Consider the following 25,102-nt stretch of genomic DNA (forward strand, 5'->3'; position numbering starts at 1 on the left):
AGCAGCAGGGAAAAAGGCAGGCAGGCTGGAGCCAGAGTCACAGAGAGAGGAAGTGACGATCAGGCGGTGAGCTGGAGGAAGAGGCTGCCTCTTATAGAGGCAGGAGTCTCCGGGTCAGGTCAGCAGGGTCAGGAGGGCGGGGAGAAGGCCTGGCTAGGCCTGTAGTGGGACCTGGAGCGCAGGGTGCGCATGCGCCCCGGGCCGAATGCCGGGACAGAGCGCGGGGTGGAGGACAGGCGTGCAGGTGAGCGCGCGCCCGCCACGGGAGCACGCCGGAGGCGGCGGGCGCACCCAGCGCGGGGAGAGGCGGCAGCAGGAGCCGAGGACGCGGCGGGAGCGGCGAGCGTGGAGCCGGCGGTGAGCGTGACAGTACCCCCCCTTTTACGCCCCCTCTTCCCACGGCCGGAAAGAAACTTAGCTAAAATCTGGGGAGCTTGAATGTTCTCCTGGGGTTCCCAGGATCTCTCCTCAGGGCCAAAACCTTTCCAGTCAATTAAAAAGAAAGTTTTACCTCTAGATCGTTTCATAGCAAGAATTTCCTTAACCTCAAAGACATCCTGTGCGGAAACGGGCGCGGGAGCGCTGCCAGTAGAAGCATGAAACTGGTTGAGTATGACCGGTTTTAAGAGGGAAACGTGAAACGAATTAGGAATCCGCAGTGAAGCGGGGAGTTTTAGCTTGTAGGCAACGTCATTGATACGGGCTAGAACCTCAAAGGGACCGATGTAGTGGGGACCCAGTTTGTAGGAGGGAATTTTGAGACGAACAACTTTTGAGGATAGCCAAACTTTATCCCCAGGGTGGTACAGCGGAGAATCTAGGCGTTTCTTATCGGCGTGCTTCTTGAACCCGTCTCGTGCTCGCTTAAGTGCGGTTTTGGTCTCCTGCCAGACCCTGGAGAACTCCTTGGTCAGAAGATCGGCCGCCGGCACACCCGAGGTCGGGAGTACCGGCAGAGGTATACCAGGATGTTGACCGTAGACCGTAAAGAAAGGCGACTTGGCGGAGGATTCGCTGGTATGGTTGTTGAAAGCGAATTCGGCCCAAGGAAGCAAGTTGGACCAATTGTCTTGATGGCCGTTGGAAAAATGTCGGAGGTATGCTACGAGGATCTGGTTCGTGCGTTCCACTTGACCGTTGGACTGAGGGTGATAAGCAGAGGAAAAGTCCAACGTTACCTCCATCAGCTTACATAGAGCCCTCCAGAAACGCGAGGTAAACTGAACCCCTCTGTCCGAGACAATGTGCTTGGGGAAGCCATGAATCCGGAAGACATGAGATATAAAAATTCTCGCCAGGTCAGGAGCGGAAGGAAGACCGGGCAGAGGGATGAAGTGGGCCATCTTGGAGAAGCGGTCCACGACCACCAGAATGACCGTGTGACCTGAGGAACGCGGTAGATCCGTAATAAAATCCATCGCGATATGCTGCCACGGAGCCGAGGGAACCGGAAGTGGATGCAGAAAACCGGAGGGTGGCTGACGTGGGACCTTGTTCTTGGCACACGATGGGCAGGAGAGGATGAAACTTCGGACATCTTGAGACAAAGAAGGCCACCAATAAAAACGAGAGATGAGGGAGAATGTCTTCTTGAGGCCGGCATGACCCGCTAACTTGGTAGCATGACCCCAATGTAGAACTCGCCTCCTGTCATCATCTTGGACAAAAGTCTTGCCGGGGGGCACGGAAGTCAGGTTAACAGGCGCGACTACGATGAGCTTGCTTGGCTCCACAATGTGTGAAAGCTCCTCCTCGTTGTCGGTGACCAGAAAGGATCGAGACAGGGCATCCGCTTTGAGATTCTTTTCACCCGGACGGAAATGGAGCTCAAAGTCGAACCGGTTAAAGAATAATGACCATCGGGCCTGCCGGGGATTAAGCCTTTGTGCTGATTGAATGTAGGCTAGATTCTTGTGGTCGGTGAAGATGTGGAGTGGGTGTACCGCTCCTTCCAGAAGATGCCGCCACTCTTCCAAGGCTAACTTAATGGCAAGCAGCTCTCTGTCCCCGATGGTATAGTTTCTCTCCGCAGGGGAGAAAGTCTTGGAGAAGAAGCCGCAGGACACCAAGCGACCGGAAGGAGATCTCTGGGAGAGAACCACACCGGCTCCGGTGGCAGAAGCGTCTACCTCTAGGGTGAATGGTTTGTTCGCCTCTGGACGATGTAGCACCGGGGCTGTGGCAAAGGCTTGCCTCAAGGTTCGGAAGGCGTTCTCGGCCTCAGGAGGCCAGTGGTGAGGATCGGCTCCCTTTCGGATCAGAGCAGAGATGGGAGCAGTCAGAGAGGAAAAGTGCGGAATAAACTGCCGGTAATAGTTGGCGAAACCCAGGAACCGTTGGATAGCCTTAATTCCCTGAGGACGCGGCCAGTTGAGTACCGCAGACACTTTTCCCGGATCCATGCGCAAGCCAGAATCGGAAATGATATAACCCAAGAACGGCAGAGACGACTGTTCGAAGGCGCATTTTTCCAGCTTGGCGTAGAGACGATGTGTTCTCAACCGAAGTAAAACTTGACGCACGTCTTTTCGATGTGTGGACAAATCAGGAGAAAACACCAGAATGTCGTCCAAGTAAACCACCACGCAGGAGTAAAGAAGATCTCGGAAAATATCATTGACAAATTCTTGGAACACTGCGGGGGCATTGCATAGGCCGAAGGGCATGACGAGGTATTCATAATGGCCGTCACGAGTGTTGAAGGCGGTCTTCCATTCGTCACCGGAGCGGATCCGGACCAGATTGTAGGCCCCTCGAAGATCCAATTTAGTGAAGATCCGTGCACCCCGTAGACGGTCAAATAACTCCGGGATGAGGGGCAGAGGATATTTATTCTTGATGGTGATAACGTTGAGCCCTCTATAATCAATACAGGGACGCAGGGACCCGTCCTTCTTTTTGACAAAAAAGAACCCAGCGCCTGCAGGAGAGGAAGACTTACGAATAAAGCCTTTGGCCAAGTTTTCCTGAACGTATTCGGACATGGCCTGGGTCTCGGAGGGAGACAGCGGGTAGATGCGACCACGAGGCGGCATAGAACCGGGGAGCAGATCGATGGGGCAGTCATATGGACGATGCGGAGGCAGGACCTCTGCTTCCTTCTTGTCGAAGACATCCAAAAAGGCCCAGTAGGCGGAGGGTAATTCGGTAGACATCGACATAGGACGTGGAAATTTCGGCGGCTGTACAGGGAGTAAGCACTTATCTTGACAAAGTCGACCCCATCGCAGAACGTCACCAGAGCGCCAATCCAGGATAGGCTCGTGGGTCCTTAGCCAGGGAAGTCCCAGAAGGATGGCATGGGACAAAGAAGGTAGCACATAGAATACTATCTTCTCCCGGTGTAAGGCTCCGACCTGAAGCTCCACCTCTTCGGTAACCTGAGTAACGGACTCCCGCAGGGGTTGACCGTCGACCGAAGCAATCTGCCGAGGGGTCTCCAGGGATCTGACAGGAATTCCAAGTCTCCTAACCGCCTCAAGTTGGATGAAGTTACCGGCTGCCCCAGAATCTATATAGGCCCATTCTGAAAAACGTTTAGAATCCAGGTGCAAAAGGACAGATAGGGTCAAGGGTAGAGAGGAGTCAAAATTACCTAGGAAGACCTCTCTTACCTGTCCTAGGCGGAGGCGTTTCCCGGACGAGTGGGGCAGGCACGAAGAAAGTGGGACGCACTCCCACAGTAGAAACAGAGCCCCTGTTCGACCCTCTCTCTCCGACGCTCCTCCACCGGTTTGAGGCGATCCACTTGCATGGGTTCCGGTAGCGGGAGCGTGGAGGCTGGAGTCGAGCGGGCTCGAGGTGGACTCCGAGCGGCCGGAGGAGCGCGGAGAGGTCTCCTGTCCCTAGCGAGCTCTCGGGAACGTTCTTGAAAGCGGAGGTCGATGCGGGTGGCCAAAGAGATTAAATCCTCCAAGGAGGTGGGGGTATCCCGCCCCGCCAGCTCGTCCTTGATCCGCCCCGAAAGGCCCCGCCAAAAGGCTCCCACCAAGGCCTCATTGTTCCAACCCAACTCTGAGGACAGGGTGCGAAACCGAATGGCGTACTGACCTACTGAAAGCGTGCCCTGATGCAGATTGAATAGTGCCTCGGTAGCGGAGGCAAGGCGACCGGGTTCATCAAACACCTTACGAAAGGTGTCTAGAAAAAAGGAGAGTTGAGTGACCACGGGATTGTCTTTCTCCCAGAGGGGGTTAACCCACGCTAGAGCCTCTCCTTCTAAGTGGGACACAATGAAGGCCACCTTGGCACGGTCAGTGGGGTACTGATGTGGCAGCAACTCAAAATGTAACTGGCATTGATTTAAAAACCCTCTACACATCTTGGGGTCGCCACTATAACGCGGGGGTTTAGCCAGCCGAGGGGAGGGGAGCGGAACCGCAGGCTGTGCCAGGGCTGCGGCCGCGGTCTGGAGGGCCAGCAGGCGGTTGTCCACCGAGGCCATGTAGTTCAGGATATGAGCCTGAGTGTCGCGCTGCTGGGCTAGCTCCTGTTGGAGGCCGGCGATCTGGGTGGTACTCCCTGGATCCGAGGCCTGTAGTGACGAGAGACGAGACTCCATGGATTTGAGGAACGACATGATCCTCGCTTGATTTTCCCGCAGGAACAGAAGTTCCTTTTGGGTCGGGGTAGAAGTACCAGCGGGGTCCATGGCCTGATCGTTCTGTAAGGATTCCCAAGGGTGAACCCACTGGACCGCGGCAAGCGAACCTCCCCTGGGCGAGCGGACCAGGTGGACCACCCCCTATACAGGGAGCGTTTGGGACAGGCCCAGGGGAAACTACTCACCACGGCAGCTGGTACCCGAGGACGGAGGTGCACAGTAGAGGGTGCAGCGGGCAGGCGGAAGGATGAGCTGGACTGGAACCGGCAGGACTGGAGGCCAGGAACGGAGGCTGAAGGATACAGGCAGGCAAGGCTGGAACGGCAAGACACGGGTCAGACGCAGGGCACAGGCTGAACACGGAGACGAGATGGTGGGCACTGGGAGGAACACAAGGAACGGTTAGACAGGGAGGACGAGGAAAGGGTAAGAGCAGCAGGGAAAAAGGCAGGCAGGCTGGAGCCAGAGTCACAGAGAGAGGAAGTGACGATCAGGCGGTGAGCTGGAGGAAGAGGCTGCCTCTTATAGAGGCAGGAGTCTCCGGGTCAGGTCAGCAGGGTCAGGAGGGCGGGGAGAAGGCCTGGCTAGGCCTGTAGTGGGACCTGGAGCGCAGGGTGCGCATGCGCCCCGGGCCGAATGCCGGGACAGAGCGCGGGGTGGAGGACAGGCGTGCAGGTGAGCGCGCGCCCGCCACGGGAGCACGCCGGAGGCGGCGGGCGCACCCAGCGCGGGGAGAGGCGGCAGCAGGAGCCGAGGACGCGGCGGGAGCGGCGAGCGTGGAGCCGGCGGTGAGCGTGACATCGCATATTATTTCTGTTTGTCCTAAACGAGAGAAATGCTTTGCACACACGTTTTCTGTTGGTGGTGTTCAACCTAAGTTTCTTCTGGCAATTACTCTGATCTGCTCCCTGTCCACATTTTCCGCCAAGGCTTTTGTGGATTCGGGAGCAGCGCTAAACCTAATGGACTTGGATTCTGCTAAACGTGGATTTCCGATGACACCTCTGCAGACGCCTATCCCTTTGAGGGGGATTGATGCTACTCCTTTGGCTAAAAATAAACCTCAGTTTCGGACCCAGGTGGTCATGCGGGTCGCCCCAGACCATCAAGAAAATTGCAGATTTTTGGTGTTGCATGGTCTGCATGATGCCGTTGTTCTGGGGTTTCCCTGGTTGCAAATCCATAATCCAGTTTTGGATTGGAAATCTGTGTCTGTGGTGAGTTGGGGTTGTCGGTGTGCCTTTAGTGAGGCTCCGGTTTTTTCCACCTCTCCTCAGTCGCATGATGTTCCTGACTATTTGGCGGACTTTTATGATGTATTTAGTGAGAATGAGTCTGCGTCCTTGCCTCCTCATAGGAGTTATGATGGTGCAATTGAACTAAGCCCGGGGTGTAAATTTCCCAAGGGTCGGCTCTTCAATTTATCTGTACCTGAGCACGAGGCTATGCGGTCCTATATTAAGGAGGCATTGGAGAAGGGTCATATTAGACCATCCTCTTCACCCTTAGGTGCCGGTTTTTTTTTGTGGTCAAAAAGGATGGTTCTTTAAGGCCTTGTATTGATTATCGTGCCCTCAATAAAATTACTATTAAATATCAGTATCCGTTACCCCTGATTTCGGATCTATTCTCTAGAGTTAGAGGTGCTTGCTGGTTTACCAAGCTTGACCTCAGGGGTGGCGTATAATCTTATCCTCATTAAGCAGGGGGATGAATAGAAGACGGCGTTTAATACTCCGGAGGGATATTTTGAGTACCTGGTGATGCCTTTTGGGCTCACTAATGCCCCTTCTGTCTTCCAGTGCTTCATGAACGATATTTTCCGAGACTTTGTCGATAAATTTTTGATTATCTATCTGGATGATATTTTGATCTTCTCCAGGGATTGGGATTCTCATGTGGAACATATTCGGACTGTGTTCCGGATCTTGAGGGAGAATTCCCTGTATGTCAAAGGATCGAAATGCCTTTTTGGAGTACAGAGGATTTCATTTTTGGGATTTATTTTGTCTCCGTCAACTATTGAAATGGACCCGGCCAAGGTACAGGCCATTTATGATTGGGTTCAGCCCACTTCTTTGAAAGCCCTCCAGAAGTTTTTGGGTTTTGCTAATTTTTATCGGAAATTTATAGCAAAATTTTCTAGTATTGCCAAGCCATTGACTGATCTGACTAAGAAGGGTGCTGATGTGTTGAATTGGTCTCCGGAGGCTGTTGCTTCCTTTCAGGAGCTGAAGCGAAGATTTACCTCCGCCCCGGTTTTGCGGCAACCTGATGTCTCACTCCCGTTCCAGGTAGAGGTGGATGCTTCTGAGATTGGTGCAGGAGCTGTTTTGTCCCAAAAGGATCCTGTAACATCTAAAATGAATCCCTGTGCTTTCTTTTCCCGAAAGTTCTCTCCATCTGAACGTAACTATGATGTGGGGAATCGGGAACTGTTGGCCACGAAATGGGCATTTGAGGAGTGGAGACATTGGTTGGAGGGAGCTAAACATCAAGTTGTGGTCCTCACTGACCACAAGAATTTGATTTACCTAGAGTCGGCTAAACGCTTGAACCCTAGACAGGCTAGGTGGGCCTTGTTTTTTACACGTTTTGATTTTGTGGCTTCTTTTCTTCCTGGAACTAAGAATGTCAAGGCAGATGCCCTCTCTAGGAGTTTCTTTGCTGATTCTCCTGTGGTGACCAAACCTGCCACCATCTTAGGCGAAGGGGTAGTTCTTTCTGCCATCTCGTCCGATTTGAGACTTGCTCTGCAAGAGTTCCAGGAGGACAAACCTGAGCGTTGTCCCAGTGGAAAGTTGTATGTTCCTGACCAGTGGAAGAAGAGAGTGATGTCTGAAGTTCATTGCTCTGCATTGGCTGGTCATCCAGGTATTTTTGGTACTAGAGATCTGGTGAATCGCTCTTTTTGGTGGCCCACCTTGTCTCATGATGTCAGGAATTTTGTGGAGTCCTGTGGGACTTGCTCCCGGTCTAAATCTTGTTCTCACTCTAGTGGGTTGTTGATGCCTTTGCCGGTCCCCAGGAGGCCATGGACCCATATTTCAATGGATTTCATCTCTGATATGCCAGACTCTCAAAGAATGACTGTTATTTGGGTGATTTGTGATAGGTTCTCTAAGATGGTTCATCTTGTACCACTCCCTAAGTTGCCATCTTCCTCTGAGTTGGTGCCCCTGTTTTTGCAACAGGTGGTTCGCTTACACGGGATTCCTGTGAACATTGTATCTGACAGAGGAGTTCAGTTTGTGTCTAGATTTTGGAGGACTTTCTGTTCCAAGCTGGGAATTCAGTTGTCCTTCTCCTCTGCTTTTCACCCTCAGACCAATGGGCAGACAGAGAGAACAAACCAGACCTTGGAGTCGTATTTGAGATGTTTTATTTCCGCTGATCAGGATGATTGGGTTTCATTTTTGCCCTTGGCCGAATTTGCTTTAAATAATAGAGCTAGTTCTGCCACTTTGATGTCACCTTTGTTTTGTAACTTTGGGTTTCATCCTCAATTTTCTTCAGGGCAGGTGGAGCCTTCTGCCTGCCCAGGTGTTGACACTGTGGTGGAGAGAATGCACCAGATCTGGGACCAAGTGGTGGATAAGTTATCTCTCTCCCATTAAAAGGCCCAGCGGTTTTCCAATCGACATAGGACCATTGGTCCACAGTTTAAGATTGGTGATATGGTGTGGTTATCATCAAAAAATATTGCTATGAAGGTGGCTTCTCCTACGTTTAAGCCTAGATTTATTGGACCTTACAAGATTTTGGAGATTATTAATCCGGTCTCTTTTCGTTTGGCTCTTCCTGTCACATTTAAAATCCATAATGTGTTCCATATGTTCTTGTTGAAGAGGTTTGTTGAACCAGTTGTTCCTGGGGTGGCACTTCCAGACCCTGTATTGGTTGAAGGTAACATGGAATATGAGGTAGAGAAAATACTGGATTCCCGTCTGGCTAGACGGAGACTCCAGTATTTGGTTAAGTGGAAGGGTTATGGTCAGGAGGATAATTCCTGGGTCTCTGCCTCTGATATTCATGCCAAAAGATTGGTGCGTGCCTTTCATCGGGCTCACCCTGATCGCCCTGGTGGCGTGGTTGAGGGTTCGGTGACCCCTCCTCAAGGGGGAGGTACTGTTGTGAGTTCTTTTTCCCCTTCGTCACTGAGGTCTGGTGAACTCCCTATTCTGGTTAAGGAAGGTAATGAGCCTGATTATCAGGCACCTGAGCCTAATGAGGATGACTGGCTGAGTGGAGTCACGGACTGGATATAAGGCTGCCCACGCCCTTCTGCCCTGCGGGTGATTTCTCTGTGGACTTCTAGGACACCAGTCTGATTCCTGCTCCTCTAAAGCTAAGTTTTCTGCTTTGCCTGTTAGCATTTATGTTTTGTTTTTGTTTTCCTTGCTTTTCTGTATTCTGCCATTCCCTGCTGGGGTGAGCTGAATCTCCTTTTGCCTGTAGCTCTGTCTTCAGAATATTCCTGAGTACTGACATAGCTTTTTTGAAGCCTAGCGTCTTCAGGGCCTTTTTCACTGTCAGTCTGTTGGCTCTTATTTTCATAGGGTTTTTCACGGATTGCAGACAGCAGCCTTCCTGTCCTTTTCTATCTAGTTAGCTTGGACCCCATCTTTGCTCAGTCTATCTTTCTGTCTGTGTTAGTGTTTTCATCTTGCTTCACCGTCATTATATGTTGGGGGCTGCCTTTTGCTTTGGGATCTGCTCTGGGGCAGTTTAGATTTCCCCTTTCTTTCTTTAGGCCTATTTAATTCTCCGGCTGTGATCGAGGGGTCTAGGGCATCATAGGAATCCCCCACGGCTACTGCTAGTTGTGTTGATAGGTTCAGGGGTCTGCAATCCGATAGCTGTCAACTTCTCTGGTTTTCTGGACCTAGCTAGCATTTCTGTTTTTGCCTCCTACGGTGACTCAATCATAACACCCCACAGCGTGCCTGTGTCTCCGACGGTGAGTGAACCAAGGCACTTGCCAGCTGCATTGGGTGGTGATGCTGGCCCTGCCTGTCTGCAAGGGCCCCCCTCCGCCTTTGGGCCCCGATGCAGCTGCAACGGCAGTATGTCTGTCCCTTTATCTATGTATCTATGTAATGTATATAAAAAAACAAACTTCCTTCTCAGCCCCCATTGGGGGTGGTCTTTGTTGTCCTTTCTCATTCCCAAGACTTATGCCTGTACTAACTCAAAAGGGTGCTTCCACTCAATACTGAGCAAAGGGTCTGAATACTTATGAACATTTGATATTTCAGTTTTTCTTTATTAATAAATTTGCAAAAATTTCTACATTTATGTTTTTTTCAGTCAAGATGGGGTGCAGAGTGTACATTAATGAGAAAAAAATGAACCTTTTTGGATTTACCAAATGGCTGCAATGAAACAAAGAGTAAATAATTTAAAGGGGTCTGAATACTTCCCATACCCACTGTATAGTGACAGAGTCACTGCCTTTGTTGAGGAAGGGAGGTGCATGTCACTGCACATGCAGCAGTCAGTGATGTGAAACCAGAGTGTTTTTGTGCTTCCAGCACACTAAGTGCTGAGAGTCCATGTATAGAGTTTAATGGGCCGGTTTCATGTGAGCACCTGCAGTGCAGGAGGGAGGGTGCTCACCGTACCCTTTTCCCTGCAGGACCTGCAGGTGTTTGAGGATCTGTAGCTCTGTCGTGCCCCCCCCGGAGGGCTGTGTTTTGTTTTTAACACCGTGGCTTATGCTGCATATAATAAACCCACTTGTGTTTTATGTGCACATGCTCCTGAGTCTACCTGAGGGCTTCTACCAAGTGTGACAACCCCTCACTATATATATATATATATATGTATATATATATATATGTATATATATATATATACATATACACTGTATATATATATATATATATATATATATATATATATCTCCTTTACACAAATTCCAACAAGAGTCAATAATGGAGTGATGGGGAAATGGGGAAATACAGCTCCCCTGTGGCCAGTGGTTAGTACTGTGGGCCACTAGTGTTCTCAATGTCCATGCAGTGCAATGTCATATACATTGTTACTGAAACAGCACAGCAGCTGTAAATAGAATGTTAGTGTCATGCAAATGACTAATGGTGGGTGACAGTCAGCGGCATATTCCCCATCCCCTCACATGTGTAGATAGTCTATAGACAGTGAGCTGCTTATTACATGAGGGATAAGAGTCAGATGAGAGACAGCACACCAGCTTGTCACAGCAATAATAATCACTAGGTGATAAAAGTGTCATTCTAAGTACACAGCTTGACATGTGATATATCCTTGCATTCAGTGTTTTAAACCCAATGTTAGGCATCGGGTTCCTGCCTCTGCACAGCAGGAATCCCATTCCTCTCCAGCCGCAGAGGAGCCTGCTCAGCAAAGACGCCGTTCTCGGCGTCTTGCTCAGTCTACTACTGTTGGCTTGGTCACTGCTACTAATCATAGAATCATAGAATCGTAGAGTTGGAAGGGACCTCCTGGGCCCTCTGGTCCAACCCCCTGCTCAAAGCAGGATTCGCTAAATCATCCCAGTCAGATGTCTGTCCAGCCTCTGTTTGAAGACTTCCATTGAAGGAGAACTCACCACTTCTCGTGGCAGCCTGTTCCACTCATTGATCACTCTAACTGTCAAAAAGTTTTTTCTAATATCTAAGGCCTGTTTCACACTTGCTTTTTTTTGCAGCGCATTTTTCCCGCAAAAAAACGCATTGAAAAACGCATACAAAAGCATACAACTGCTGCGTTTTTTTCAAGCATTTTTATGAGCATGCATGAAAAAAACGCAGCGTTTTTATGCGTTTGTATGCGTTTTTAGTGCGTTTTTACCGCGTTTGCGTTTTTTTCCAACATTAGGTGGCCCCTCACACTAACCCAAACCATGACTTTACTAACCCTAACCCTGACCCTAACCCTAACCCTAACCCTAACCCTGACCCTAACCCTAACCCTTAACCAAACCATACTTAACCCTGACCCTAACCCTTAACCAAACCATACTAAGGCTGGTTTCACATTTGCGTTTTTTAGCGCTGGAAAAAAACGCATACGTGCGCATGCGATTTTTCCCCTATATTTAACATGGGTGCGCATACCTGCGCACTTGTAAGCGCATGTATGCGATTTTCATGCGCTGCGTTTTTTTGGGTTGTGCGATGGTATTTTCCAGACGCTGCATGTTGCATTTTTTGGCCCTTGAAAAAATCGCATGCGCACGTATGCGCACGTTTTGCGCTAAAAATGGCCATTATAGCCTATGGATGCGCATACGTGCGCACTGGCATGCGCAGGTATGCGCTTTTTTAGCGCAGCGTTTTTTGGGTGGTGTCCACTTTTTATCCTAGTTAGAATCTTCTAAAGTCCAAAAAAAAAAGGCTATATAAAGGAGGTGCCTGCCAAAACTCTGCCACTACTACACTAGACAGATTGAAGAGCAGACATTCAACCAAGAACACATTATATCAGCGAAGAATGTGAGTATATTACATTATATGCCTGTCCTTTTAAATTATGTATGTACTAATGATTTTTATTATTTTTACATGCAGTATGTCTTCAGAATCGGAGTATTCCCCATCGCGGCAGGAATTGGCGCAAGCAGACCGTGAGGTGATTATTTTCGTGCATCTGGTAAGTATATCTGCTGCTTCTCCAAATCTCTTACGTTTTTTTCAACTTTCAGACATCGTCATCATCATCTGCGGACGGGAATAGTGAGGGCGAACAGCAGGAGCAGCGAAGCCAAGTCCCGGTGGTGATACGTAATGTAAGTATCAAATGATTTGTAATGTTTTTTTTTTTTTTTTATCTTCTATTTTTACTCTTTTTTTTTTTTCTTTTTTTGTAACTTTTTAGTCAATTTAAATTTGATTATTCTAATGAATGTGTTTTGTCTAGGTTCCACAACGGGATGAAGACGTCTACCTGGATAATGAGCAGCTCATCAGCCTGGTCCAGGAGCGTTCGCCGTTGTGGGACAGCCGTGACCGGCTGTACAAGGACAATGTGGTGACACGGCGGCTATGGAATGAGGTGGCCGCAGCGTTGATGGATGGCTGGGACAGCGCCACAGCATCCGCCAAAAAGGCGTTTAGTGAGTATTTCCCTGCTCTGTATTGTGCCGCAGTGACTGTTGTCCTTGACGGCACTGTTGGGTTTCGTGCTAGGCGTATTCTAGCAGGAAACCCAACAGTGTCATCGTGGTCTACAGTGACTGCTTTGAGTATTGTATTGCTACATTGTGCCGCAGTGACTGTTGTCCTTGACGGCACTGTTGGGTTTCGTGCTAGGCGTATTCTAGCAGGAAACCCAACAGTGTCATCGGGGTCTACAGTGACTGCTTTGAGTATTGTATTGCTACATTGTGCCGCAGTGACTGTTGTCCTTGACGGCACTGTTGGGTTTCGTGCTAGGCGTATTCTAGCAGGAAACCCAACAGTGTCATCGTGGTCTACAGTGACTGCTTTGAGTATTGTATTGCTACATTGTGCCGCAGTGACTGTTGTCCTTGACGGCACTGTTGGGTTTCGTGCTAGGCGTATTCTAGCAGGAAACCCAACAGTGTCATCGGGGTCTACAGTGACTGCTTTGAGTATTGTATTGCTACATTGTGCCGCAGTGACTGTTGTCCTTGACGGCACTGTTGGGTTTCGTGCTAGGCGTATTCTAGCAGGAAACCCAACAGTGTCATCGGGGTCTACAGTGACTGCTTTGAGTATTGTATTGCTACATTGTGCCGCAGTGACTGTTGTCCTTGACGGCACTGTTGGGTTTCGTGCTAGGCGTATTCTAGCAGGAAACCCAACAGTGTCATCGTGGTCTACAGTGACTGCTTTGAGTATTGTATTGCTAAATTGTGAAGCAGTGACTGTTGTACTTGACGGCACTGTTTTTTTTTATCAACAGTGGACAAAGTCCGAACACGTTGGCGTTCGATCAAGGACCGCTTCAACAGTGATGTTCGTGCTGAGGGCCAGGTTCGCAGTGGATCTGCGTCAAGGACCAGAACTAGATACCGTCACTATCACGCGTTGCAGTTCCTACGACCGGTCCTTGCCACAAGATCGTAAGTATTATACATTTTGGGTTTTTATTTTTATTAATCTGTGTTTTTCTAATCCACAGCTGATGCTTCTTGTAAAGGCATGGTAGTAATGATTTTCCTTTCTTCCACAGCACCTGGAGCAGCACCCTGCAACCTGGCCCTGGAGCGGTCCTTCGTCGGACGTCCTCTGACCCGTCCCAGCCATCCGACAGCCAGGAAGCACCTTGCAGGTCCCACACACACACAGCTGGTGACCAGGAAGCTGGGCCATCAGGTGTTCCCCTGTCCCAGGTCTCTGCCACTGGTTATGCGGGCACTACCCGCCAGCGGCAGAGGGCCTTGGAAAGGAATGTCTTGCCCGAGTTTATGCATTTGAGCGAGACATTTAATTCCAGCCTCAAGTCACTGTCCGACAGAGTTGAAAGCGGTTTTGCACTGATGGAACGTGGTTTTAACCACTTTGAACACCGCTTCAATTCTGTAGAACAGCGCCTTGACCGTCTGGAGGCCGACCTCAACAGACCAGCACACCATTTTTTTAGTAAGATTGAAAAGGGCATGGCGGAACACCTTAGTCCTGATCAACAGCTGAATGTGCTGCAGGCCTGCAACAATGCTTTCTTGCAGGCTATGCAGCATAATCGGTACGGTCAGCAGTCAGTGGTGTCCTTTCCACCTGTGCCACCATTGACTCGCTTCACCTCACTACCGACTTGTGCTGCATACCACTGCATGGACACCTCTCTTCAAAGGCTGGACACCCACCGTTACACCACCACAAGTCTGAGTGCAGCTGGTCACTTCACCGACACCACCATGGCAAGCGCTGCTCCTGTCTGGAGCACCACCGCCAATCCCATGCATGCGTGGAGCTCAGCCACCACTAGGCAAACATGGAACAGCCCTGCCGCTACAACAACATGTAGTAGCCCTGCCACCACCACTCTGCAAACCTGGGCCATCACTGCCGCCACCAGTCCTCCTGCAAGGACGAGCACTGAACAAGAAGAGCAGCATCAGCCACCTCAGCAGCAGCAGCCAACTCAGCAGACGCCACCTCAGCAGCAGCAGCCACCTCAGCAGCAGCCGCCACCTCAGCAGCAGCAGCCACCTCAGCAGCAGCCGCCACCTCAGCAGCAGCAGCAACCACCTCAGCAGCAGCCGCCACCTCAGCAGCAGCAGCAACCACCTCAGCAGCAGCTGCCACCTCAGCAGCAGCCGCCACCTCAGCAGCAGCCGCCACCTCAGCAGCAGCCGCAACCTCTGCAGCAGCAGCCGCCACCTCAGCAGCAGCAGCCATACCAGCAGACGGGGGACCTACATTCCATATTTGCCCCTACTTCAAGGCGAAATCAATCAAGGCGGGCATTGGGCCAAAGTCGGTCCAGGCACACAAGCCTACGGCGACATGCCATTACAACTAATGTAACTGAACAGATTTCCTCTCCTACAAGTGTTCCAAGTTTAATTCCCTTAACTGGACTACCTTCCCCCACAAGTTTTGTTGCCCCTTCCCCTCAAACACCGTCTTCAACTGCAAGTGTTGCATATTCCCTGCACACCCCCAAATTGAAACCATCTGCCCCCAAACGCCGTAAAAAATAATTTTTAAATTTTTTTTTTGTGATAAAAAATAAATTTACATTTGTGGTTCACCATTAATAAGTTTCATTAATGTTGTTTGCGCCGCTCACACACACTGATGGGTAAATACATGTTAAAAACCAACCCAAGGGCTAGTATAGTCATATGTGAAATAACATGGACTAGTATAGTCATTCAAAGGCCTAGTGTAATAACTCTAGTTTTACCAAATAGAATCTGTTTTCATGAAAAACAAACTGTTGAAACTTGTCTAAAAAATAAGTTTCTTTCTAGTTTCACCAGTTTGTTTTTGGTGAAACAAGATGCTAGTTGTTAAAAATCGAGTTATTACAGTAGGCCTTGGTATGACTATACTAGGCCGTGGTATTTCACATATACTACTAGCCCCAAGGCCTAGTATACTCATATTTGAAATACCACGGCCTAGTATAGTCATTCCAAGGCCTAGTGTAATAACTTTTAATGGAGCAGATTACATTCATCCACTCAATGCTGACTTGTATTCCCCATGGACTTTCATTGGGGTTGGGTTTTGAGTGTTGTGTTTTGAGAAAATCACATACTTTGTTTTAAACTATTTGCACAATTTTATCTTGAAAAAAAATTGTTTCCTGATTCATGGCCTGCAGCTTTGCTCATTCCAATATATTTCACGCAGACTAGCAATGCTGCATTTTAACTCGTATGTGTATTTACCTGCCCAGGTGTGTGAACATAACAAAATTCAGTTATACATGGGAAGTTTTTTAATTAATCGGAGTTTAAAAAATATAGTGCACTCAGTAATGGTATCAAATAAGGATTTTTATTACCATAAACAACAACATTACACCATTTCATCTTGCCAGTGCACCCGTCCTACATCAGAAATAAAGTAGGCCGCAAATTTGTCCCTCATTTGGCCAACTTCAACGGATGACCTGAGAGTGTGCTGAGTGAATTCAGGCAATGGGTTAGGAGCATCATCGTCCAGTTCAAAGGTCGGGTGCTCTTTAGCCATCACAAAGTTATGTAGAACCACACAGGCCTTCACCACCTCATCGACTGTTTCAAGTTTAAGATTAATGGCCGTGCCCAGAATTCGCCATCTGGAAACAAGAATCCCAAAAGCACACTCGACAGTTCTTCTGGCCCTGGTCAGCCTGTAATTAAAAATTTTTTTGGTGTGGTCCAAGTCCCGGCTGGAGTAGGGTTTCAGTAAGTTTCCGCACATTTGAAAAGCCTCATCGCCAACCATTACAAAGGGCAGTGGCGGAGCTTCGGTGTGAGGAAGAGGCCGTGGCATAGGGAAATTAAATTGGTTGCCATACAACCTCCGGCCCATGTCTGAGTTTTTAAAAGCCTGCGAGTCATTACCACGGCCAAATGCTCCAATGTCCACTGCTACAAACATACATCCGGCATCCGCAATTGCAATGAGTACTATTGAAAAGTACTTTTTGTAATTATAGTACTCAGATCCCGTTCTTTGGGGTTTGATGATCCGTATGTGTTTCCCATCAACAGCTCCCAAACAGTTGGGAAAATTGCATACTGTCCAGAATTTGTCAGCAATTTCCATCCACTTTTCAGCGGTGGGCAGGGGCATAAATTCTGGGCAAAGAACATTCCAGAGAGCCCGGCAGGTGTCAGCAACAATTCCAGACAAGGTAGAGATTCCAATACGGTACTGGAAGTGTAGTGAGGATAGGGTTTCTCCAGTCGCCAGGAATCTGTGAACAGACAAAGAAGTAAAATTAATATTTATGTATATTATTTTTAAAAACTATAAAAAAAATATTAGTACATTCACGAAAACTAATTACCCAAGGTTTTGAATACTAAATTTACAAAAAAAAACATCAGACCACACCCCTTTGTTTTTAAAACATACCGTAATGTCACCAGTAGCCGTTCCTCAGGAGGAATCGCACGACGGAGCTGTGTGTCCTGTCTCCGGATGGATTGTTGGACACGAGCAAGCAAATCCATGAAACTTTCGTGGGACATCCGGATATAATCTGTAAATTTCTCCGGGTTTGACTGGAGCTCGCTGTAGAGGGTATGGTATGCCCCACGGCTCTCCCGGAGTTCAACAATCGGATGTATCCACATACGCCGCCGTCTTCGCTGCCTCTCTCTCTTCCTTTGTTCATGGCAAGCAACTGCATACGCCTGAGCCATCGCGATGTCCAAATCCAAGTTGAAGTGAAAACTCTTCCAGCGCAGATCCATGGTCACGAGAAGAATCAAGCAAATGTGAAGAATACTGTAGACAGGGTGTATATATATTAACATACCACACCCACAATGAAGTCCCATTGGTCTTGTGTGTTGTTGAATGGTTGTTTTTTCTTTTTTGTGGGGTTTTTCCAAAATCTGTAAAAAAACGCAAACGCACAAAAAACGCATACAAACGCGCAAAAACGCTGCGTTTTTTTCCTGCATGCGCATTAAAATGCTGGAAAAAAACGCAGCGTTTGTATGCATTTGTATGCGTTTTTTTAATGCGTTTTTTTGCGGGAAAAACGCGCTGCAAAAAAAAGCAAGTGTGAAACTAGCCTTAGGCCTGTTTCACACTTGCTTTTTTTTGCAGTGCGTTTTTCCCGCAAAAAAACGCATTGAAAAACGCATACAAAAGCATACAACTGCTGCGTTTTTTTCAAGCATTTTTATGAGCATGCATGAAAAAAACGCAGCGTTTTTATGCGTTTGTATGCGTTTTTAGTGCGTTTTTACCGCGTTTGCGTTTTTTTCCAACATTAGGTGGCCCCTCACACTAACCCAAACCATGACTTTACTAACCCTAACCCTGACCCTAACCCTAACCCTAACCCTGACCCTAACCCTAACCCTAACCCTAACCCTTAACCAAACCATACTTAACCCTAACCCTGACCCTAACCCTTAACCAAACCATACTTAACCCTAACCCTGACCCTAACCCTGACCCTAACCCTAACCCTAACCCTGACCCTAACCCTAACCCTAACCCTAACCCTGACCCTAACCTTTAACCAAACCATACTTAACCCTAACCCTGACCCTAACCCTGACCCTAACCCTAACCCTGACCCTAACCCTTAACCAAACCATACTTAACCCTAACCCTGACCCTAACCCTTAACCAAATCATACTTAACCCTAACCCTGACCCTAACCCTTAACCAAACCATACTTAACCCTAACCCTGACCCTAACTAACCTTAACCCTAACCCTAACCCTGACCCTAACCTTAACCCTGACCCTAACCCTAACCCTGACCCTAACCCTAACCCTGACCCTAACCCTTAACCAAACCATACTTAACCCTAACCCTGACCCTAACCCTAACCCTAACCCTAACCCTGACCCTAACCCTTAACCAAACCATACTTAACCCTAACCCTAACCCTGAGCCTAACCCTAACCCTAACCCTGACCCTAACCCTTAACCAAACCATACTTAACCCTAACCCAAACCCTAACTAACCTTAACCCTAACCCTAACCCTGACCCTAACCCTAACCCTAACCCTTAACCAAACCATACTTAACCCTAACCCTGACCCTAACCCTTAACCAAACCATACTTAACCCTAACCCAAACCCTAACTAACCTTAACCCTAACCCTAACCCTGACCCTAACCCTAACCCTAACCCTGACCCTAACCCTTAACCAAACCATACTTAACCCTAACCCTGACCCTAACCCTGACCCAAACCCTAACCCTAACCCTGACCCTAACCCTTAACCAAACCATACTTAACCCTAACCCTAACCCTGACCCTAACCCTAACCCTAACCCTGACCCTAACCCTTAACCAAACCATACTTAACCCTAACCCTGACCCTAACCCTAACCCTAACCCTGACCCTAACCCTAAACCCCCTTAACTAACCCTAACTCTAACCCAAACCCCTAAATTCCATGGTTAACAAAAAAAAACGCATGTGCAAAAAAACGCATACATAAGCATGCCAATGCGCACATATGCGCACCCATAGACTTATATTGGGTGTCTTGCTGTAAAAAAACGCATTGCGCGCGCATGCGTTTTTTTGAGGCAAATCGGACGCACAAAAAATGCAACAAGTTGCATTTTGTGCGCCCGAGCGTATACCGCAAAAAAACGCATGCGCGGTAAAACGCGTACAAACGCATGTGTATGCGCACATAAGCGCATCCCATGCAAAGTATAGGAAAAAAAAACGCATGCGCTATTTAGCGCTAAATTACCGCGAAAAAAAAACGCAAATGTGAAACCAGCCTAATCTGTGTCTCCTCCCATTCAGTTTCATCCCATTGCTTCTAGTCTTTCCTTGTGCAAATGAGAATAAAGTTGATCCTTCTACAACGTGACAGCCCTTTAGATATTTGTAGACAGCTATTAAGTCTCCTCTCAGTCTTCTCTTTTGCAAACTAAACATTCCCAAATCCTGCTATAGGGTTCAGCTATAGTAACCTGCAATAGTCAGCTGCGAGCAGCTCTTGGGACTAAGTCCTTTTTTCGGCCCACTGTGCATGCCCGTGGAAAGTCCTCTCATTGGAGGTCTGAGGTCACATGTTCAGGTCCTATTGCTGCTCCCATTGGACCACTAGGAAGGTCCCGAAAGGACGCTGCTATAAAAGGTTTGCATGGCCGCTCAGCTATGCGCTAGTGTAGACTCAAATACTTTTGGAGTGTATGATGATGGATGCATGTATCTGGTGACTGACTTCTTATGAAACCCCTACTCTTGGTTGTGTCTGTTGTTAGGGTTTAGCGGTTAGAGTCAGCACCTGTTAGTGGCTAGTGTATACACCACAGTGCATTCCAGTCTTCTGCACACTAGTGTCCGATGGTGTCGCCCACTGCAGGGCACTATCGTACCTTGGCAAGCGACAGCCACGCCTGTGCAACGCCTTGCGCAACCTGTGCGCTTATCTGGCCCAATCATGGGTGATTAGTGGCATCTGCCTGAGCTGCACCGTGCACACTTGCACGTGTTATCTATTAGTAACTCTTGCTGGCACCGCAGTTGCAGCGCCGAGCGCTAGCGGTCTACAAGGACTACAGTCCTGCGGTCTAAGGGCCGAGTCCTATGACCTTACGCTATGCGCTTCCTCTGCTGAGTCCTGTGGGGTTAACAGGCTCTGGTGTTTCTTTCAGCGGCTCTTTGAAGTAACAGAGTTCGCTTCTGTGCACACCGGGTCAATGGTTAACCCACCGGTGTTCACTTAGGACTCCGCCATTACTAAGCAGCAGTTTTCCATCTCTGCACAGTTGTGATGGCACTTCCTTTTATTTTATATTTAGTGCCATCCGCAACCCTAACACCCTATCTCATGCTGTCCTCAGATTACATAGCAAAATCATGCTGATAGATTCCCTTTAATTAATCAGAGAAAACTAGCTGCTATGATGTTTATCATACACAGCACATACAGTCATGAGAGACCGCTGCTACTTTCCTTGTTTCCTTGTTTCCTTGTTCCTTTCCTTGTTTTTGCGGGTTTTTTTTCCTCCCCTTCTTCTCCAATTCATAATTTTTTTCTTCTTCTGTTCAAATAGATGTATGAGGGCTTGTTTTATTAAGGAGTTGAACTTTTAAACCACTCAATTAATTTTACCACATAGTGTACTGGAAACGAGGAAAATTTTCCAAGTTGAGACAAATTGTAAAAAAAAAAATGCAATTCTGAAATGTTTGGGGGGAATTTTTTTAACATTGTACATGTTGTGGTGACAATGCCTTCGCAATATGATTCTACTCATCAGTACAATTATGGAGATACCAAACATGTCCAGTTTTTTTGAATATTTTTGTGGTGAAAAAGATTCCAACATTTGCACAAAAAAAGTTTTCCTTTCGTTTTCATTTTTCAGTCAATAGAGCTGTGTGATGGTTTTTTTTTTTGCTGGAGAGACAACATTTGATACCATTTTCATTTTCAATATCAGCTGGCCATCCAGCACGCTGTTTGTAAAGTCTTTCAATATCACTATTATTCATCCATTGCGCAAGGTCCAAAAAAGACACATGGCCCATAGGTAGGTACCTATTTTGCCTATTGGTAATATGGCACTAAACCTAACACGTCAAAAGCTTGGCATCTGTCTTGCTTTGATCAAGTCACTTTTCAGTTGTTTTTAAACAGGAGTAGAGTTGAGCGAAACGGGTCGAAAAAATTCAAAAGTCGCCGACTTTTGGCAAAGTCGGGTTTCATGAAACGAAACCCGACCCTAGGATGAGGTCGGCCACGAGATCGGCGACTTACGCGCCAAAGTCGCGTTTCAAAAGTTTGTTTTGCGCTCTTTTTCAGCCAATCAGGATCCACGGACACTGTGGGCAACGTGATGACCTAGGCACGGGTCACCACCATCTTTCAGAAGGGCATGCAAGTGATTGGCTTGCTTTGGTGGGCGTCACAGGGGGTATAAAAGGGCGTGCACGCCGACCGCCATATTACTTCTGCCGATCTTAGTATAGGGAGAGGTTGCTGCTGATTCTGTAGGGAGAGCGTTAGGCAGGGAAGAAGACAAAAATACTGCTTCTGCTGCTAGCGATTTGGCCTGCACAACACACAAGTCACTGTGTGTGCAGTGCAAGGGGAGGCTATATTGTGGTGTATCAGTGGTGTTGGTTGTTGGGCTGCCTTTTAAGGCTTCCTGACACGCTGGCATTGCTGTTTACCCACTGCTCCGCAAACTGCTTTTTTAAAAGCAATCCAATCTCCCTTATCCTCTAGTCACTTTTGTCACAGCTGTGCCATCGAGCCTGTCACATAGCGCTCAGATATCAGTGGGCCTCACACAATCCACAAGTGTCCAGTGTCCAAAAGTGTGCGCAGAGATTCAAAATCTCCATTATCCTCTCGTCACTTTGGTCACAGGCAGCTGTGCCATCGAGCGTGTCACATAGCGCTCAGATATCAGTGGGCCTCACACAATCCACAAGTGTCCAGTGTCCAAAAGTGTGCGCAGAGATTCAAAATCTCCATTATCCTATCGTCACTTTGGTCACAGGCAGCTGTGATATCGAGTGTGTCACATAGCGCTCAGATATCAGTGGGCCTCACACAATCCACAAGTGTCCAGTGTCCAAAAGTGTGCGCAGAGATTCAAAATCTCCATTATCCTCTCGTCACTTTGGTCACAGGCAGCTGTGCCATCGAGCGTGTCACATAGCGCTCAGATATCAGTGGGCCTCACACAATCCACAAGTGTCCAGTGTCCAAAAGTGTGCGCAGAGATTCAAAATCTCCATTATCCTCTCGTCACTTTGGTCACAGGCAGCTGTGCCATCGAGCGTGTCACATAGCGCTCAGATATCAGTGGGCCTCACACAATCCACAAGTGTCCAGTGTCCAAAAGTGTGCGCAGAGATTCAAAATCTCCATTATCCTCTCGTCACTTTGGTCACAGGCAGCTGTGCCATCGAGCGTGTCACATAGCGCTCAGATATCAGTGGGCCTCACACAATTCACAAGTGTCCAGTGTCCAAAAGTGTGCGCAGAGATTCAAAATCTCCATTATCCTCTCGTCACTTTGGTCACAGGCAGCTGTGCCATCGAGCCTGTCACATAGCGCTCAGATATCAGTGGGCCTCACACAATCCACAAGTGTCCAAAAGTGTGCGCAGAGATTCAAAATCTCCATTATCCTCTCGTCACTTTGGTCACAGGCAGCTGTGCCATCGAGCCTGTCACATAGCGCTCAGATATCAGTGGGCCTCACACAATCCACAAGTGTCCAGTGTCCAAAAGTGTGCGCAGAGATTCAAAATCTCCATTATCCTCTCGTCACTTTGGTCACAGGCAGCTGTGCCATCGAGCCTGTCACATAGCGCTCAGATATCAGTGGGCCTCACACAATCCACAAGTGTCCAGTGTCCAAAAGTGTGCGCAGAGATTCAAAATCTCCATTATCCTCTCGTCACTTTTGTCACAGGCAGCTGTGCCATCGAGCCTGTCACATAGCGCTCAGATATCAGTGGGCCTCACACAATCCACAAGTGTCCAGTGTCCAAAAGTGTGCGCAGAGATTCAAAATCTCCATTATCCTCTCGTCACTTTGGTCACAGGCAGCTGTGCCATCGAGCGTGTCACATAGCGCTCAGATATCAGTGGGCCTCACACAATCCACAAGTGTCCAGTGTCCAAAAGTGTGCGCAGAGATTCAAAATCTCCATTATCCTCTCGTCACTTTGGTCACAGGCAGCTGTGCCATCGAGCGTGTCACATAGCGCTCAGATATCAGTGGGCCTCACACAATCCACAAGTGTCCAGTGTCCAAAAGTGTGCGCAGAGATTCAAAATCTCCATTATCCTCTCGTCACTTTGGTCACAGGCAGCTGTGCCTTCGAGCGTGTCACATAGCGCTCAGATATCAGTGGGCCTCACACAATCCACAAGTGTCCAGTGTCCAAAAGTGTGCGCAGAGATTCAAAATCTCCATTATCCTCTAGTCACTTTGGTCACAGGCAGCTGTGCCATCGAGCGTGTCACATAGCGCTCAGATATCAGTGGGCCTCACACAATCCACAAGTGTCCAGTGCCCAAAAGTGTGCGCAGAGATTCAAAATCTCCGTTATCCTCCCGTCACTTTGGTCACAGGCAGCTGTGCCATCGAGGGTGTCACATAGCGCTCAGATATCAGTGGGCCTCACACAATCCACAAGTGTCCAGTGTCCAAAAGTGTGCGCAGAGATTCAAAATCTCCATTATCCTCTCGTTACTTTGGTCACAGGCAGCTGTGCCATCGAGCGTGTCACATAGCGCTCAGATATCAGTGGGCCTCACACAATCCACAAGTGTCCAGTGTCCAAAAGTGTGCGCAGAGATTCAAAATCTCCATTATCCTCTCGTCACTTTGGTCACAGCTGTGCCATCGAGCCTGTCACATAGCGCTCAGATATCAGTGGGCCTCACACAATCCTCAAGTGTCCAGTGTCCAAAAGTGTGCGCAGAGATTCAAAATCTCCATTATCCTCTCGTCACTTTTGTCACAGGCAGCTGTGCCATCGAGCCTGTCACATAGCGCTCAGATATCAGTGGGCCTCACACAATCCACAAGTGTCCAGTGTCCAAAAGTGTGCGCAGAGATTCAAAATCTCCATTATCCTCTCGTCACTTTTGTCACAGGCAGCTGTGCCATCGAGCCTGTCACATAGCGCTCAGATATCAGTGGGCCTCACACAATCCACAAGTGTCCAGTGTCCAAAAGTGTGCGCAGAGATTCAAAATCTCCATTATCCTCTCGTCACTTTGGTCACAGGCAGCTGTGCCATCGAGCGTGTCACATAGCGCTCAGATATCAGTGGGCCTCACACAATCCACAAGTGTCCAGTGTCCAAAAGTGTGCGCAGAGATTCAAAATCTCCATTATCCTCTCGTCACTTTGGTCACAGGCAGCTGTGCCATCGAGCGTGTCACATAGCGCTCAGATATCAGTGGGCCTCACACAATCCACAAGTGTCCAGTGTCCAAAAGTGTGCGCAGAGATTCAAAATCTCCATTATCCTCTCGTCACTTTGGTCACAGGCAGCTGTGCCATCGAGCGTGTCACATAGCGCTCAGATATCAGTGGGCCTCACACAATCCACAAGTGTCCAGTGTCCAAAAGTGTGCGCAGAGATTCAAAATCTCCATTATCCTCTCGTCACTTTGGTCACAGGCAGTTGTGCCACCGAGCCTGTCACATAGCGCTCAGATATCAGTGGGCCTCACACAATCCAAAAGTGTCCAGTGTCCACAAGTGTCTGCAGAAATTCAAAATCTCCCCTGTCCTATAGACACCTTGTACCTTGTTTTACATTACTATATAGTTTGTTGGATTTTGTCTACATTTCTACCAAAAATGAGGAAGGCTGGTGGAAGAGGCCGTGGAATTGGGCGGGGGT

General features: G+C 48.4%; 1 protein-coding gene across 1 annotated transcript; it reads left to right on the forward strand.

Annotated features, from left to right (window-relative positions):
* The first annotated feature begins 13,378 nt into the window (after window positions 1-13,378).
* LOC141091238 (uncharacterized) lies at window positions 13,379-15,350 on the forward strand. The gene is made up of 2 exons (XM_073576657.1): window positions 13,379-13,673; window positions 13,784-15,350. The coding sequence occupies exon 2, from the start codon at window positions 14,019-14,021 to the stop codon at window positions 15,255-15,257; it is 1,239 nt and encodes a 412-aa protein (XP_073432758.1). The 5' UTR covers window positions 13,379-13,673; window positions 13,784-14,018; the 3' UTR covers window positions 15,258-15,350.
* The last annotated feature ends 9,752 nt before the right edge of the window (window positions 15,351-25,102 follow it).

The sequence above is a fragment of the Dendrobates tinctorius genome, unplaced genomic scaffold (assembly GCF_039654945.1).
Source record: "Dendrobates tinctorius isolate UK_male_01 unplaced genomic scaffold, ASM3965494v1 ptg000050l, whole genome shotgun sequence".
Classification (NCBI taxonomy): domain Eukaryota; kingdom Metazoa; phylum Chordata; class Amphibia; order Anura; family Dendrobatidae; genus Dendrobates; species Dendrobates tinctorius.